Here is a 17,026-nt window from a genome sequence, read left to right on the forward strand (position 1 = left end):
GCTCTCCTTTCCAACAGCTTCATGGGAGTAATAATCTCATTTCCTGCATCTGCAATTATTTATTCATTGGAGACTGTCCACTTGCCACTGTACAAGACACAAAGAAAGATCATCTGACCATTCCTGGGAATAGAAAATGCAGCTTTTCTATCCCAATTCTCTTATTTGTGGTTTTTCTGCATTTTTTTCTCCCTGAGCTGCTGTAAATGCATACTGTGGTGTGACAGGTTTGAAGCAGCTATAAAATGATTGATGAAAACCATATTTAGGCCTTGTTGTGGGAATATTTATCGCAGAAATACACTGAGTTAACCCTATAGGGGAAGGACAAAAAAGGAAGGCTGGGTCTATAACGCTACTTCTGATACCAAAGTGATTTGATCTGCTTTAGTTATTAAAAAGGGTCATGGGTCACAGAAACATTGGCACAAACTGGTTTTGAGTTGCTGTAATCCAGCCACTTCATTTTTTGTGCTGAAATGATCAATACCTGGCTTTAAGAAGGATGCTCTGGTGATTTGCATGACCAGAGTTTTCCTCCCAAGAATAAGCACAGGGGCCAAGCTGGAACAATTGAAGTGTGAATGTCAGACAGGAACCATCTCAGAGAGGAAGAACTGCAAACTTCCACTGCCTTGGAGAGGCTGGATGTCCAGCAGGCAAGGTGAGAGGCCACTTGGACAGGAAAAATGACAGATACAGGTAAGTGTGGGACATGGAATCAGGCTGATCTGGAGGGAGGATCCTAAATCATGCTGGACACTGCCACACTGATCCCATGTACCTACAAGAGAGCACGGCAGCAGAGGTCTGATCAGCAGCACAGCTGCAGAAGGTGGATTTTTGTGCTGGGATTTGKYTGTATCTCGTGGCTGCCAATCAGCAGCTACTCCTGAGTATCTGCTCYGGGGTGAAGAGAGGAGAGAGCACAGGGTATTGCTGTGGTACAGAACCGATGAGCAAAAAAATCCATCCCCAACCAGCTCTGCTGGGGAACGGCATTTCAAGAGATGTCAGGTTGGCAGAAAAAGCAGCAGATGCTTTTTCCATGCCTGGAAAAAGACAGGGAAGTTGTTTAGGGAAATGGTGAGCAATGGCAGAAGCAGCCAAAGAGACTGGGATGTGTGAAGGTAAAACAGAGCCCAGGGAGGCACAGAAAAGCCAAGGACCCTGATTGCTCCTCGGGCAATCAGCACGGTGGCTCAGCCTGTCTGGCTGTCTCTCTTTTGAGAAGGTATTTGCCTCCTGGTGTTTTTATTCCCAAAGTTCTTTCCAAACTCTGGAGGGACAGAACTGATCAGTGAAGACTCCCAGCCAGTGGCTGCTGTCAGCAAAGGGCACAGGAAGGGTCCTGMCCGTGTGTTCCCATTTCTTCTGCCTCACCTGAGCTGCCCCTCCCAGAGTGCTGCACAACACATCACACTGCAGAGAGAAACAAAAATCCTCCTGCTCCCCCAGCTRTGCACCAACATCAGGGCTCATCACTTATAAACAACAGTTGGGATCTCAACAAAACACAGAGCAAAGGTCAGTGTGCAGGAGGAGCTGGGGCTTTCAAGAGCTAGCAGAATAAAGATAAAATATTCAGGCTTGAAGCAACAGTAGGCATGGAATCAAAGGTGCTTCTCAAGCCAGCAGCAGTGACAACACTCATGCCACTGCCCTGTGTGGCCTTTAATGAGTGAGGGATGGTCTAAAAAACTGAAGGATGCAGGCTCGGAGCACTCAACCACAGAAAACAGCAGAGGAAACGTCTTCTGGCTCATCCCATTACTCACTGCCTTTGAAACACAAACAACAAGACTCTAAATCAGCTTTTACAGCGATGAGTGTGTGTTTGGACCATGGATTATTGGGCCATTCACTGGGTGACACAACAGTGGACCTGCCCAAAGGGAAATACCAGCTGCCCCAAGGTCATGAGCTGTGAACACTTCAAACCTGAAAAATATACCAAGAGAAATCGGGATTTAAAGAAATAATGAATTGTTCACACTCTTACTGATCAACCTAATCAAAAGCAAGACAACAGCTTTAGGCTGAAAAACTGAAATCCTTTCTGGAGAGTTGAGACTTGATCTGTCAGACAAGCGACCTCTCTTCTCCTCTCAATCAACCCACTGCCTTTAGTTTATTTGTTTCTCTGCTTTAAAATATTGATATCTTAGAAAGCTTCTCGTTGGAAAAAACCCATCTGACTCTTCAGCTGTGCTGCCTTGGGCTGCAGTCCTGTCAGATCACATCCAAGGAGGCTCAGTTTGCACTAGCACTTCAAAAAGAAGATTTTCCAGGCACTGTGAAGAGCAATACAGATGATTCAGTGAACAGCAAATTTCTCCCCAGCTCAGTAACCACCCACTCCTGATGCCACAGGTAAGCTTTTGCAACTGGGCTCTTARCAGAGAAGCAGAACTCAGATGTTCAGCACTTTTGTTCATTAGATTCCCATCAAAATCAGACCCTCRTCTTAATCAACAGAAAAGCTTTGGAATCACACATGGCTTTCCTCAAGGAGAAAAAGGAGCCAGAAGCAGAATATCAAGCTGCAGCTGGAAAGACAGAGAAAGGACAAGGCCTAGGACATAAAAGCAATTTTRATTGCCTAGTTTTAGATTACTGATCAGGAATCCAAGAAAGTAAACTGCACCAACTAAGATAGAGTGAAAATCCTGGCATTTACTCAACATTTTCATAAACAGTGATTTACAAATCACTGCTGCATTTGAAATAAACTTWAAATAAATCCTTCCCTTGCAGTTCATAAAGAATTCTCCATAGGAAGATGTGTGTCTGTCTTTAGAAGGGATGTTTCTGGGGGAAGTTGGTGACAGCAGCAMTGGAGAATTGATGCTCCCTGGGGAACCTCAGAGGTGCAAAGGCAAAACCAAGGGGGGCTTTAGCTCCACTCCTGCTCAGACAAAAAATTAAGGCTTGAAAGTGAGRAATGTCCTGCAGTTTTATGTAAGGGTGGCAAACAAGGGTTGTGCTTAATGGATGAACAAGGAAGAAATACTGTGAGTTGAAGCACTTTGAGTTTTCTTTTTTTTTTCCCATAGATTATTCTGTTTCAGAGGGAAACAGGGAGCAGGCAGGATACAACCTGCCTCAGAAAATTTGAAGGCCAGGCTGGAAGCAGGCTTAAAAATCCCTCTGGACTCAGAATCACAGCACATCAGGAGGAAATCAATGGGCATGTAACATTTTATACTGAAAACCTAGAGTAAATAAAAAGAAACAACAAAACCTGGAATCATGGAAACTGCTTTTTTCACCAACCCCCAAGAAGAACAACTTTTTACTGCATGTGTTTTAATGAAACATGTTCCAACCAGGAAGATGTTAAAAGAAATGGTACTTTTTCTCTGATGAATAGCAAGTTAGTCTTCCCAAGACCCTCAACAAATCTGTCCTAAAAGAAAATGAGCAAATTTAAAGTTGTTCTTGTTTTTACCCATGTTCTTCTTTCTCCAAATACAACATCTGTTATTTAAAAACAAAACAATCAAAGGARCTCCTATTACTGGCACAGCAACTGGTAAATGAAACCTAGAAAATCTGACTTTGCTTTCCTGTTGTAGATCAAAGAACACACGAACTGAGCTGTCTGCAAAAGCAGTTCTGTGTGCCTGCACTTCCTAATGACAGCACAGCTTGTCTTGTCGACTCCTGCCTTGTAAAATACATAACTTTCCTGCCAAAATAGTTTTGATCAGCAGAAGAGTTGCAGAAGTGTTTGCTGTCCTGTGGTAAGCAGACACAAAGCTCTGCTCTTGGGGCTTCTTGGAAATGTGAGAAAAACATCATTTTCCTTTATAATTGGATCTTCCTATTTGTYTCTTGGTGTTTCCATTTTCTATTTTTCTCTATTTTTTCTCTATCCATGCAATATCAAGCTTTATTTCTTTTTCATTTTTAGTATTAAGAAGTTGTTTTTGTAGTTCAGCCTCTACAAAGCAGCCAGAATCCTGATTGTCAGCAGCAATGTCTAGACATGGTAAATCCTTAAACTCAAAGCCTTTGCACTTCAGAGAGAGAGAGATGCAGCCCACGGAGCTGCTTGTGTTTTCTGTGCCCCACTGTCCTTCTTTTCACAGCTGAAACACAAGTGATTTCTGGGATCAGGGCAAAAATGGAATGCAGGAGCTGAGAGCCCAGAGCTCACTCTGAGCTGGGATGCCCATCACTTGTTTTTGTTGCCACAGGGTCCAGCTGCAAACGTTTCAAGTGAGGAGGAGGTGGGAATTRGATCAGAACAGCAAACAAACACATGATCTGAGCAGTTTCTCTCTCTTCACACAACCAGCTCGAGCGAGAAATWTCACTTGTCAAAGGGAAAAAGCAAAATACATCAAGAGATCATCTGGGAAATTCTCTGCCTCCTTCCTGTTTAGCTCCAGAGCTGTTAACTTGTCCACATCAACTCCAAACTCCCTCACAAGGAGGTGAAAAGCACTGACTGTAAAGTGCTTTTGCATCTTATGGGTTCAGATACTCCTGCAATGATCAGATCCCGTTTTCTGGACACAAATCCTCCACTGATGTCAGGGTAAGAAACCACAAACACGGGGTTCCCAGGGTTAGTTCAGGGGTGTACCCAAAATTCAAATATAGACCAAGGCTGAGGTGGGAAGCCCACTGGGCACAGCTTGGCTTTAATAGGTGTTGATTGCACTGCTCATATTGCATGAAATTAAAAAGCTTACAAATGTTATGAGCCATTACCCTTCCATTTAAGAGATCTTATGACAAGTTAGCAATATTTATGAAATCCTTTTTTAAAGTGCCATAGGCATTTTCTTTGCTTTGAAATGCAACTTGTGGGGTTATTTCTTCAAGTTTGTTTACATCAGGACTTTTCTGCACACCTTTGGGACATTCTGGTTTGGAAGCTGGTGGGGCACACAGCACCAGCTCCTTACAGAAACAACCAGGAGGATGCATAGCAGGATTTAATTCTGATGTCACTGGACATATCCCATCAGCCAGCTGACAAAATTCCCTGCAAAATTCAAAGCTGAGAGACTTCTGACCAATTTTACTATAAAAGTAAAGGGAAATATTTTCATAGTTGCCGTAAAATTTACTTAACTTCCACCTTTTCATCACACTGGAAATATCACAGAGCCACTAACTGGCCCCAAAGCGCTGGGGCAGCCAGGGTTCAGACTGAAGTAGGCTCTCTGGATTTCATTGCTTCAGAATGAAATGTATTATTGGAGAGCATATCAGTTTTATAAATCCCACTGGGCACTCACTGCCTGCTGCTGTACACAGACTTAAACCTGCTTTGGATGGCAATGGTGACAATATCTGTGCATCAGGGGAGGGTGCTCCTGCCAAATGATGCTTTTGCACCTTGTTCTTTCACTGCATCCCCTGCTCACTGTCAGCTCTCCTCTCTGCTGGTCTCTGTTGGGCAAGCAGGACTCAAACTGACCCAKCTGAGAGACACTTTGTGCAGCTAAAGCACTCTGAAATGTCCCACGATATCCAGAGTGGGGCCACAAGAAATGATTGAACCCCACAAGAAGGATGGAAATGGCCAGGCATGGCTGCAAGGAGATTGTTGGTCTTGGCTGTGCCATCACAGCAACCTTGTTGGTTTTATCTTCACTTTTGAACCAAAAATCAGCCAAGGAGCACCAAGCTTTGAAGATGCAGTCAGAGGAGGTGCTGCAGAAGCTGATCTTGGGCAGKGAGAGATTTTTTTTACCTGAAGCTACAGTGGCAGCTGAAGTGCCCCAGAGGCCAATGCCAGGAGAGCAACATCTCCAGAGCTGACAGGAGCTCCCACAGGCTCATGTGTATACATAATGCAAAGAAGATTCCTCTCTCCTTTGAGGAACCAGTCCCTMAGGGAACTCTGAAATGCTGGGAAAAGCTGAGGAGGTGGTGGGAGCAGGCAGGGACTGCTGAGTGATGGCAGCATGGTGAGACAAACTGCATTTCCTCATTTCCACCCTGCGCTGGTTTCAGTGAACATGCTGAAACCCTTAAGCACTTTGCCAGACCAAATCATCAGGAACTAATTCAACATCCTTTCATTTCTCTGTGAACTCTGACAAAGCAAGAAAAGGAATTATTCTGTCTTCTCCTTCAAAAAAACAGCCTTCTTTCATGCTATATATCTAAAAGCTACATTTCTACCACACAGTTTGAGCCTCGTGCAAAGTTGCAATTATCCTGCCATCTGCATTCCCTTTTTATCCAAATTAGTATGTTATATGGCTTATAAATATGTATTTATGGCTAYGAGGCAGGTATGCCCCACTGCGGGCACATGTCACTGGTTAATCCAAATACACAGTTTATTGTTTTGCAGTGTGTATTTTTAGCTGGGAGGCAGGGGGACCTGCAGAGCAAATAATACAAAAGGATATGGCCATTACACAAGTGCTCCTGTGCTTTAAAATTACAGCACTCTCACTCCAGAACTGAGCACAGTGAGAYGAGTGCATTGGCAAAATAATTATTTATCACTCTTAAAAGCTTCCTTTAAAATTTCTATCAYTCAAATACCGGCTGGGGAAAATGTAAAGGACAGAGAAGCATATTTTATGCACTCGCTAGTCTAGCTTTTATGCTGATGAGAACTTACTAAACACCAGTAAAGGGAATAGCAGTTATCAGCCCTAATTCACAACTGTGAATTTTTCAGGCCAAACAGATGCCCTTGCAGAATCCCAGCCAAGTGTTAATGACAGCCCTGGTCCCCCTTCCACTGGAGTCACCAGTTATTTTGTGTGGCTTCAAATGAGGGCAGGTTTGCTCCAACAATCTGAACAAGCACCGTGCTCTCAGAAATACACTCCTTGCCACACTGAGCAGGAAAGAGACCTCTAACAACCCCCAAAGAAAGGAAAATAACAGAAAGACACAGTCCTTTGCCTCAGGCTATTTTTCTTTGATGTATAGGATTTTTCTTTTAAACCCTTTTTTTTTCTAGCTGATTAAAAATGATGAGAAGCAGACCTTCAACATAAAACCAGCTACATATACTAAGARATCTCTTTATAAAGACAATTTAAAATCTCCTCAAAATCTGTTCAGAACATTTTGCCATCCCTTATACCTGTGTAACAGCAAGAGTTTGGAGCTCCCCCAGGTAGAAAGGCTGGTGCCCACACTCAGTTCTGTGTTCCCAGAAATAGGAGAGAATGCAAGAGAGCTAGAGGGACAGGACTCCAGTCAAGTGCTTTTTATTGAAGCAAAGTCAAAGTCATCAGGCAAATCCACATTCTTGTCTTTAAAAGGAATCAGTGTAAGAAAAAATAAAGCCCAGGTGTAAACATTTGCAAACTGAGTTTGGTTTTATTTTTTTTTTCTATCTGTGCACTTGAACACTGAAAGGGCAAACTCATCCTAATCCTATCATGGCAATGTCTTTCTCTGCTTCCTAAAGCTGAGATTATCATCTCATTGGTTGTCAGACAGCTCCTGAGAGAAGTAATTCACTGGATTTTCCTGTGCAATCACAGCACTGGGTTTTATTTCTGTTGTTATCGGGATGGAAAATGCACACAGCTTGTTCTCTGTCTTGYCCCTTTCAAGTTACTCACAGACCTGGATGTGCCAAGCTTCAAAACACCCCAACTGCACTGGGAAAGCTAAATCTGGGCTAACTCTACATTTCAAGCAACTTGCTTCTTAGCAGCTCATCTCAACATAGGCAGGAAAATTTCCAGTTTTAAATTTCTATTCCAATTAAGGCAATGAAGACTGAAGTTCCCTAAACTGTTGCCACAGCTTTCCAGGACATAAAATTAACGATTTCTACTGCTGTGTRCAACTTTCAGTCAAAGTTGGTCTGATTTATAAGCAAGCAGATGGTTCACASGATAGTCCACAATAAATTACAACAGTTAGAAAGACAGCTACATTTTGAGAGTGACWGTGCAGCTGAGCTACAGATGGGTTTATAGATGACCCTTCCAGTTTTTAATAATCTTCATAATTTATCTGCAAGCGAAGAAATGTGAAAATTCCTAATGCACCTTCCTGACTAAGGACAAATCACTTTTATTTACACAGGCAATACTTCATGGTCCAGTTATCTTCTTAATTAAAGGCAGCAAGATGCTGGTGTTCCATGCAAGTGCCATGGAAAACACTGTTTGGTGTGCAATATGTTCAGCTGGGAGCTCAGGATGCTCCCAACACTCCTGGARAAGGGAACCCATCTCTCTCTTTTCTTTAAAACCAGGCTACAAGGGTGCAAACACTGCTACCACCAGCTCATTAACCTCCASGTAAACTTTAGGCTGMTAAAATAACAAGGTTATTTGCAAGTTCTGATGCTTGAAAACAGGGTCCTAMCCCATACTAAAAATGCAGTATTACTGAGCGAGGACTAGGATGGGAAATGCCAGGAACACAGATCATCATCTCCATATAAAATCAAGAGTTTGGGGGGTCACTCTCCAGTGGATGAGGGAAAAAGAAAGAAAATCTGGGGGGTGTCAGATGTAGAACAAACTGGTTGGAAGCAGCTTTAATAAATCAGTCCATGTCAGTGATTTCTCCAGCCTGGTACTGAACCACATCCATCCAATCCTTCTGCTAACATTTTCGTTTGCAACAAGAAGCACATCTAAGTGCAGCTCCTGTGTCTATAAGATGAAGGGAGCAGTACCTACCAGGGCACTTTAAGGCACAAACTACAGAAGTTTAGAGGTTTCCATCCAGCCAGTCCCTCGAGATGACATTTGAGGGCTTTTCCTCCTCTCCAACCCTTGATCTTCCCTCCCAGCCAAATCAATTTGACAAAGAAATCCACTTTTAAGTAGAGATCCAAAACTATCATTTAAACAGAAGGCACAGCTCCGAGGAAAGCAAGTCTGTTTGTAATTTTAATTACCAACTTCCTGGGATTCAAGAGATGCAGCAGAGAAGAAGAGGCACCAGTGACAAATTCAGCCTTTCAAGAATAATCACAATTCCCATTTTGGAGATGTTTTGGCAGGGATTGCCCAGCTCTGCAGCAATGCAGCATGGGGAACAGCACCACAGAGACACACAAATGGGAAAACCCAGGGCACAGAGGGCAGGGGACTGCAGCCATTTACACAAAAAGTGATTTTTCTGTGCCCTTTCCAGGCAGCAGCAATGCACCCTCATCCACTACACAGAACAATACTGAAATGTTAGTTTAAAAAAAAAAAAAATTAAATTATTCTACAAATTGCCACAATCTGAAACTCTTCGGAGTTTATATGAAACCATTATTTATTACTGTATATAACTCTTAGGTTGTTTAATTAAACATATGAAAAATTGTATTCTGTCACATTATTTCTGGGATGCTCTTTGCTATGGTTTCTGTTACTTCTCACATATTTAAAGCTGCACTATGCACTTCTGAAAACCCAGAGAAGATCACTACAGAATTAGCATGGATGTTCATCTGTTACTGAGCGCTGAGTTTGGCACTTTAATTTAACAAAGTTCATCAGATTCAGGAACTGCTACCGTGCTTCCCTCCAAGACAGCACTGGGTCATACTATTGCTCTTTAAAAAGATCAAGTGTTGATTATTTACAATATTTTAAAATATTCTGTAAGTATAATCCTTTGATTGACTGCAGCTCTTCCATTTGCTTTCAAGAGGCCAAATTCACACACAGCACAAGAAAGCAGAAGTTATCTGAACACAGTGAGATCCCTCCTGTTGCTCCAAGGCCAAAAATAATTCCAGGGCTACCACGAGCAACCTGAAAGCCAGCACAGGCTACCCCAGGTTATTCCCAAAGCCAGAGGAACAATATGCATTTTGTGTAACTCTATGGCTCATACAGTTTCCAGGGCTATCTGCTGAAGCCAGCAGGGCAGCTCCAGCTCTCCAGGCTGTGGATCAGATCTCCTGGTGGCAGCTGGATCCTCCTCCAGCTCACAGCAAAAAAAAAAATCCTGGATGGGGATAAAGCAAGGAACACACACAGGCCTTTTCTTACAGCTCTTGTTCCTTGCATTCAGTAATCTGTCAATGGTGGGGAAATTGGTTTCACAGCCTCAGCAAAGGGACACCTTTGTACCCCCTGATGTATTAAAATGTAGATCAATATGGTAATATGAAAACAGTAAACTCCCCRGTAGCAAGAAGTAGTTCTCACCTCTCTTAGCAATCAAATATTATTCCCATCAATGTAACTGGAGAAAAAGAAATGTAGGTAGCAATTTGTCAGTCTATTTATCAAACCAACTGCTGCACCTGGTTCTCACGTATTTTATGTTAAAAGGTGTATGATATGTAAGGTTTTACAGGTTCAGTTTTAATTCAGGGCTGGAAGCATTTATAGATATGAAGGTTTTCTTATTAAGTTTTCTTCCTGAATGATTATGCTTGTTCAAATCAATTYCTAGCCATCTTACAGAGGTTACAACCTTCAATAATTAAATGGGATTTCGTATTGGCTGTTTTGTTCATTATGCTCCAAGTTCCAATTTCTACAAGGGCGCTGAAATGCTAAGATAAAAGGATGTTAGGTTTATTTAATTAGCTATCTGCCACTGTTATCAAAAGGGAAGGTTGGTATCTGACTCAAATGAACACTTTAGATCAGGAAACAAGACAGATGATATCTTCTGACACGGATCCTGGAAACTCTCTGTAGTTGTTTCAGTAATTTTAAAGCTGCTCAGGRCACAGAGGATTGCAGGAGAGAGAGCAAAAGTCACCAACAGCCAACCAAGTGCTGCTATGAAAATGTTACTTCAATCACACTCGGGTTCTTTCTCATTTTCAGTAGTTAACATTCCTGCCACTTTTGTCAAGCAGTCACTCTTAGCAGCATTGAATTTTAACTACACATAATTTTAAACCAACATGAAATGGGACTGAGCAGGTAACCCTGCTCAGTTCATTGTGCTAATGAACAACAGATCAGGCCCTTGTGCCAAGGCACCACCTCTGCTATCCAGAAAAGCTGGAACTGGTTTAAAAAGAGCTGGGTTTCAGAACTGCCAGCCACCCCTCTGCCTTGGAAATAACAGGTTCTTCAGCTGGGGGCTGTTTAGGATTTCTCTCAAAAGAAAGCAAGAAGAGTGGGAAACTTCAGAGGTTCTGGAAGTGTTTTAACTGTGGCTTACACAAACCAGAGCCATGGGTATCAGCTTTGGGACTGCCCAGAGGACACAGAGTCCAGGTGAAACCCTCAAAGGGCACCCACTGCCTCGTTCCCCAAATTGTATCTGCATAGAGAGGCAAATGGCCAAACCAATTTATCCAATAACTACAGCACCCTGACAATTCATGGCTTGTGTTAGGGCTACAGAAACAAGATTATTCTTTTCCCAAAAACTTACTGGTCTTGATCGGATTTCTTTGGCGTAGAGAGGTTTCAAGAACTCTGAATCTCCTTCAAGCTTCAGACCCTTTTCTGTGATCCTCAGGTTCCCCATTCCATCCTAAAAGGCAAAAAGAAACAACCCTATTAGTTACAATTACTAAAYTCACAAGGCTTCCAACAGGAGTTGTTTTTTTTTTCCCATTCAAAAAAACATGCATAGCACTGGGAGGCACTATAGAATGCAATTACTTGTGTCATCCTTGTAGCTCTGTTTCTGTGGAAAAAAAATTCTATTCAGAACTCTTTGCAATGCCCCCCAGTAAACCATTTACACAGATGAAAGATGTTCCTTTAAGCTAAGTCATTCTCTAGTCACAGAGAGGCAGCGATGCTCTGTGTTAACAGGAAACTATTCACTGTAATATTCACTGCCTGCCTGGATAATATAATAATATAATAATATATCTGCTCATTCACAGCAAATCCCTGTAAAGAATGTGTGATTAGTATCTGTACAGACACACTAGCACTGAGCAGAACTGTATCAAAATATATTTCATCTCTGGCACGTGAGAGTTCTAACTTTCATTAAGATGAAGGATTTAGCTTCATTTAGGCTGGAATTGCTTAGAAAGGGTGTGTAAGGAACACAGTRTGGGTAGGGAATTGCACAGGTAGATGTATAATCAAAATCACATAAAATGCAAGGTATTATTTCTAAGACTCAGGGTGATTGTTGAAATTTGCAAGGATTGAGGTAAACTGTTTTTTTTTTTTTTTCCTGAGAAAAAGATAGTTTGAAGAACACCTTTCAGCAAAAAACTGACTGAAATCACCAGGATTGGAGAGTAACACTAACAGCTCTGTGCCTAACCCACAGCTATTTCAGGGATGTTTATAGGAAAGGTGAAAGCMCTTGAGTAGAAGGCTTAAGAACAAGAGTAGACCAGGAAAACCACGTGGATTTGGATCTATATCTTGCATGCTTTCCAAGCCAGCTGCAAAAACAAAACCCATCTGTTTGTTTCCTTTTCCTCTCCAGCACCTCCAGCCCCAGACGAGGCATCAGTGCCTCTCCAAGTGAGTGGCTCACCCAGACAGATTTCCATGAACTGCTGCCAAAAGGCCTGAATTTGGAGGGATAAAAATCAGAGGCAGGGCATGGCTCAGTGGCAATGCTGGCCACTTGCCAAAGGCTCTCCCGTTCCAAGAAATGCCATTCCCAGGTAATTCCCTGCCAAGTCAAGATTGTTCTTGCCAGAGCCTGGTGTCTTAGGAACAAAGGTGATGCTGGCTGACAAAGTGACCGCTGTCATCTCTTTTTGAACTGAAGGCTGTAGGCAAATTTGAGAGACAGATGCTGGAAATGCTGCTGATCACAGGGAGGGAATGAGAGATGGGCCATAAAATGCCCAAACTGGCTACATTCGTTGGCCTGGCTGTAAAATATTGGYCTATGAATTCTGGGTTGGTGGTGGCACAGAAGGGGTTCATTTATCTCAAGCAAAAGGATGGAGGAAAATGAGTGAAATATGATTATGCACCAAAAAGCCCAGATTAAATGTTGATAGCAGTATGCTCTGCAATTCCAGTGAGCAGGAATTATTACAGCTATCTGCAGACCCTCACATGGTTTGGGCTGCTAAAAAAACGCCACAATTTTTTTTTTTTTTCCCCAAAATAGATTATTTCAGTAAGGTTACAAGCCCTGAGGGCTTTCACATAGCAGTGTCTTTTCTGGTTTTATTAAGAGAAATTGCAGGTCAGGCAAGGTGCTGTGTGCCCCAGAGAGCTGCAAGAAGGACCAKCACCGTGGATTATCGATGCTGACTCCTCCAGGGGCAATACTTTCCCAGTAACATGGACCCAGGGATAAAAAGGGACTTTTTAAGCCACCATTGAAGTTGTGGCAAAACAGGAATTTCAGTGGCTCACAACTATGTCCTATTGAGAGTAATGACACAGTTGCAGAATTACACCCTGCTTCTCTCTTACACGTTTCTCTTTCTCTCCTTCACCCTCTGTCTCCCAAGCGTGGTCCAAAGGATTTTTACAYATGAAAAACATACATATGGGCCATTTAGCTGACAGCCAGCAGGTCTCAACATCCCAAAAGAGGTATCAGCCCTATGGGACAGCGGACTACAACCAAAACATTGATTCAAATAGGTGTATTCTCTTACAAGCCACTGGACTGGAGAAAAAGAGGCACTTCCCCATGATTTGTTCCCAGTCTTTGATCCTTTTCAGCCTCCAATCCCCACTCACCTTTCCCTCCTCCTGAAGCTGCCAAAATCCATAAAAGCTGCCCCCATCAGAACATATCCTCTCTCAACTTCCCTGCTTAGCACTGACTTATCACAATTAACTCTCTGCTGTTCATGTTTCTGATGATTAAAGCTGGCAACTTTCTGTGGTGACAGTCTGGGTCAGCAGTGGAAAAAACAAGCAAAGGTTGTACCCTGAGTTTAACAAGTATCTTGGCCTCTGATCATACAATCACTATAAAATGATATTCATCTATTATTTCCCATTAGAAAAAAAGATAAGGAGCTCACAGGATTATACAGAGGTCCCAAAATACAGATACATTAGAGAGAGATCATTGTTGGAAAGACTACTTCACATGCTGCTTTGGATAAAGTACCTTCATCCTCCCTAAATTATATGGTTTAATAACAAATAAATGTCATATTCTGCTACAGAGAACAGATATGAAAGTTCCTATGAAATTTCATGGACTGTGACCTATAAAATGTAGCAGAAAACTGCCTAGAGTGACAAAGACTGAGATGTTTTATTAAACATTGTGTCTGTGATTGGTATATATCCCTATCTGCCACTCTTCTGCTTGTGAATAAGTATTGATTATTTGATACTCTGCCATCTGAAAATCATTGTTTCTCTCCTTTTTATTAATWGACTCCTCAGCAGAGTGAATGAGTCTATAGTGCAGGCACAAGCCAGCTTTGTGGGAGCTCCCAGGAGGAAAGCTCCAAACAGGAGGCWCAGAGTTAGGAACTTTCCATCCCCACCTGCTTTGAATTTTTCTGCTTTTTGGGAGGGCAGGGCAAAAACTTTCACATCAATTACATCATTTATGCCCTCTCTCTTTTTATGCAGTGCCTTGTACTAGACAGGCATAAAAATTTCTGTGCTRTTGCTGACTGCTCTGGGTTCAAAGGGGATGGCAATCCTGAATAACATAAATGTMATTTTGGTGATGCTGAATAAAAAAGGAATTTGGCATTTTGGTAGCTTGAGAAACACCTCATCTTTACAGCCAATTATGAATGATGGTATTACAGTTAGGGGAAGAGCTCAGCATTGATGGTGTCTGATCACCAAAGCTCCTCTCTGCCTTTTGGTTGGCAATGTGGCTCTGCAAGTGGCTAAAACCCAGTTTCTGCTTGTTTTACTTTTTAACAGTTCTGGTTACTTTATTTTTTTCTTAATTGCAAGGCTGTTAGCATAGAGATCCAGTTAATACAAAAAAAAAAAACCAGCCACACTAATCAGAGACATGTAACTGCTTTAGAAAAGGCTTTAAACTGAGAGAGTAGGTTTAGATTAGATATTAGGAAGAAATTCTTCTCTGTGAGGGTGRTGAGGCCCTGGCACAGGGTGCCCAAAGAAGCTGTGAATCCCTGGCAGTGACTAAGGCCAGGCTGGATGGGGTTTGGAGCACCCTGGGATAGTGGAAGATGTCCCTGACCATGGCAGAGGGTGAAACACAATGGTCTTTAAGGTCATTCCCAACTCAAACTTTTCTGAAATCCTCCAATAAATACCTGGAATGCACTGGCTGCACTGCTCTGGATTGATTCCACACAGAGACAGGGAATTTTCAGTGCTGTCTCATTCATGGGCAGCTTTATGAGACCAGGCTGGGCTCACACTGCAGCTTAACCTGCTCAAGAACCAGTGATGGTGACACACATTCACTGTGTCCCTTGGTGCCAGGGTCCTTTGTCCTTTACACATGAGAAATGCAGCCCCAGACTCTTCTGGGCTCCCTCTGTTCTCCTCACACTGCTGAACATAGAGGCAAATTTCCTTTTTATTGAGGTGTTTCTAAGGATTTTAAGGACACTGGTGACGGGTGACAGATTGCTCCAGCTGTCTGCTGGCCACCACCAGCTCCAGTGGGTGTTTCCTCATGGTTCTCCCTGCTCCACCATCCCTTTCCCAGTTTTCAGCAAGAAAACTGTTGGCAGGGTTTGTCTCTGCACAGCGAGCAAGCATTTATTTTTTTTTGCTGGGAATAAACTGAAGTTATGTTCGGCGATGTCCTGTGGGAGAGAATTATCTTTGGAGAGCGCTCGTGTCAGGTGGCTCAAACACCTGATTATCGTTTCTTGTATTATTGATTGCTGTGCTCTGCATCCCTTCCAGATATGTGCAAGTTATTACACAGCTCAATACATCCAAAGGGAGGAAAAAWCCCTCAGCAAAGGCAAGTGACCGGGTTTGTTTGTTTTTTTGTTTTTTTTTATCCTCCTGGGGAAGATATCTGTGCTGTTCTTTTTCTCTCTGACTTGACATTAAATATTTCCAGATTCCACAGTTTCAAGGAAAGTCTGTACAGAACACATCGTTGCCAGTTCTTCACAGCCTCAAACTTGTTCTAATTGCATCTCCCTCCCTCCTTCTCCTCATTTTCCTCAGCTAATTTGTCATCTTAATAAGGATCCCAGTATCCAGCTGTGGATCAGCAGCAATATTTTCCTAGGGAAGCCACCTACCAGCAGCACCAGAACTATAAAGATAATTTGGTACACAGCATGGTCCAGAGCAACAAACTCCAASGGAAGGAGACAATGTGTGAAAACTTTTTCCTCTGGCACAAGACCTTTGAGACCTCCTGTACACACTCAGGTTTGTGTGGACAGCAGAAAACCAAGTCAACCTAGCATTGCACAGTATAATCCATCGTATCCCTGAGTGCACAGAGCCAGGATTTTGCACTATGAGTTTTCCTGTTCAACTGGAATCATCTCCCTCTGTTGACTGATCTCAGATGTTCCTGTCTGATGTCCTGCTGGTAGCATTTGCCTTTAAAGGTGACAGGCACAGGGCAGAAAAGCTATGCTGAGAGCTCAGGGGGTGAAGGAAGGTGACCCCTTGGATCACTGCAGCACGGTGCAAATCCCTCTCCAGGGAAGGAGCCAGACACTGATGAAGCACAGCTACAATTCTGCAGCTATTTGSTGCACTAAAACAACATTATAAATGGCAAGAGCAGCAATCAGCTCACTCACTGCTCCCTGCAGAAGGCTCCATCCAGAACCTCGTGACAGCCWGTGGGGAGACACCTCTAAATAATCCCTGGTGCTGCAGTCATCAGTCACAGGAGACAGAGCAGAACGAAAACAGGCCAGTTGTGAGAGTCACCCACTGGGAAAGGACTCCTGGAGGCTGATATTGGGGTTGTGTGAGCTCTCTAGGCACTTTTAGTTCCTTCCACAGGGATGAAGTTGTTTGTGACAGCTACAGGAAAGTCAGGGGATTGCTAGTTTATGAAGGACCTTTGTGCAAGTGGAGGAAATCGCCTGCAGACCATGATGGTCAATGGGAAATTCAGCCCAAACAAAGCCCAAAGCTCAGACCCTTTCCTTTCCCATGGTAACCTCTGGATTTGGGAGCTCCTCTGTGTGGCTGCAGAAACAGAGGTAGAAAACGAGAAGAGAGGATACAATGGGATGAGAGCAAGAACTGCAAGGACATCTTGGTCACAGCAA

General features: G+C 42.9%; 1 protein-coding gene across 2 annotated transcripts in view; it reads right to left on the reverse strand.

Moving 5' to 3' along the window:
• Positions 1-17,026, reverse strand: part of SGCD (sarcoglycan delta) — a 291,805-nt gene that overhangs the window by 57,965 nt on the left and 216,814 nt on the right. For both annotated transcript variants that reach the window (XM_057379277.1, XM_057379276.1), the window contains one exon: positions 11,302-11,403. In XM_057379277.1, coding sequence (XP_057235260.1) covers positions 11,302-11,403 — 102 coding nt within the window. The remainder of the gene's footprint in view (positions 1-11,301; positions 11,404-17,026) is intronic.

The sequence above is a fragment of the Malurus melanocephalus genome, unplaced genomic scaffold, assembly GCF_030028575.1.
Source record: "Malurus melanocephalus ecotype Western Australia unplaced genomic scaffold, MMel_1.1 scaffold_399, whole genome shotgun sequence".
In the NCBI taxonomy this organism is placed as follows: domain Eukaryota; kingdom Metazoa; phylum Chordata; class Aves; order Passeriformes; family Maluridae; genus Malurus; species Malurus melanocephalus.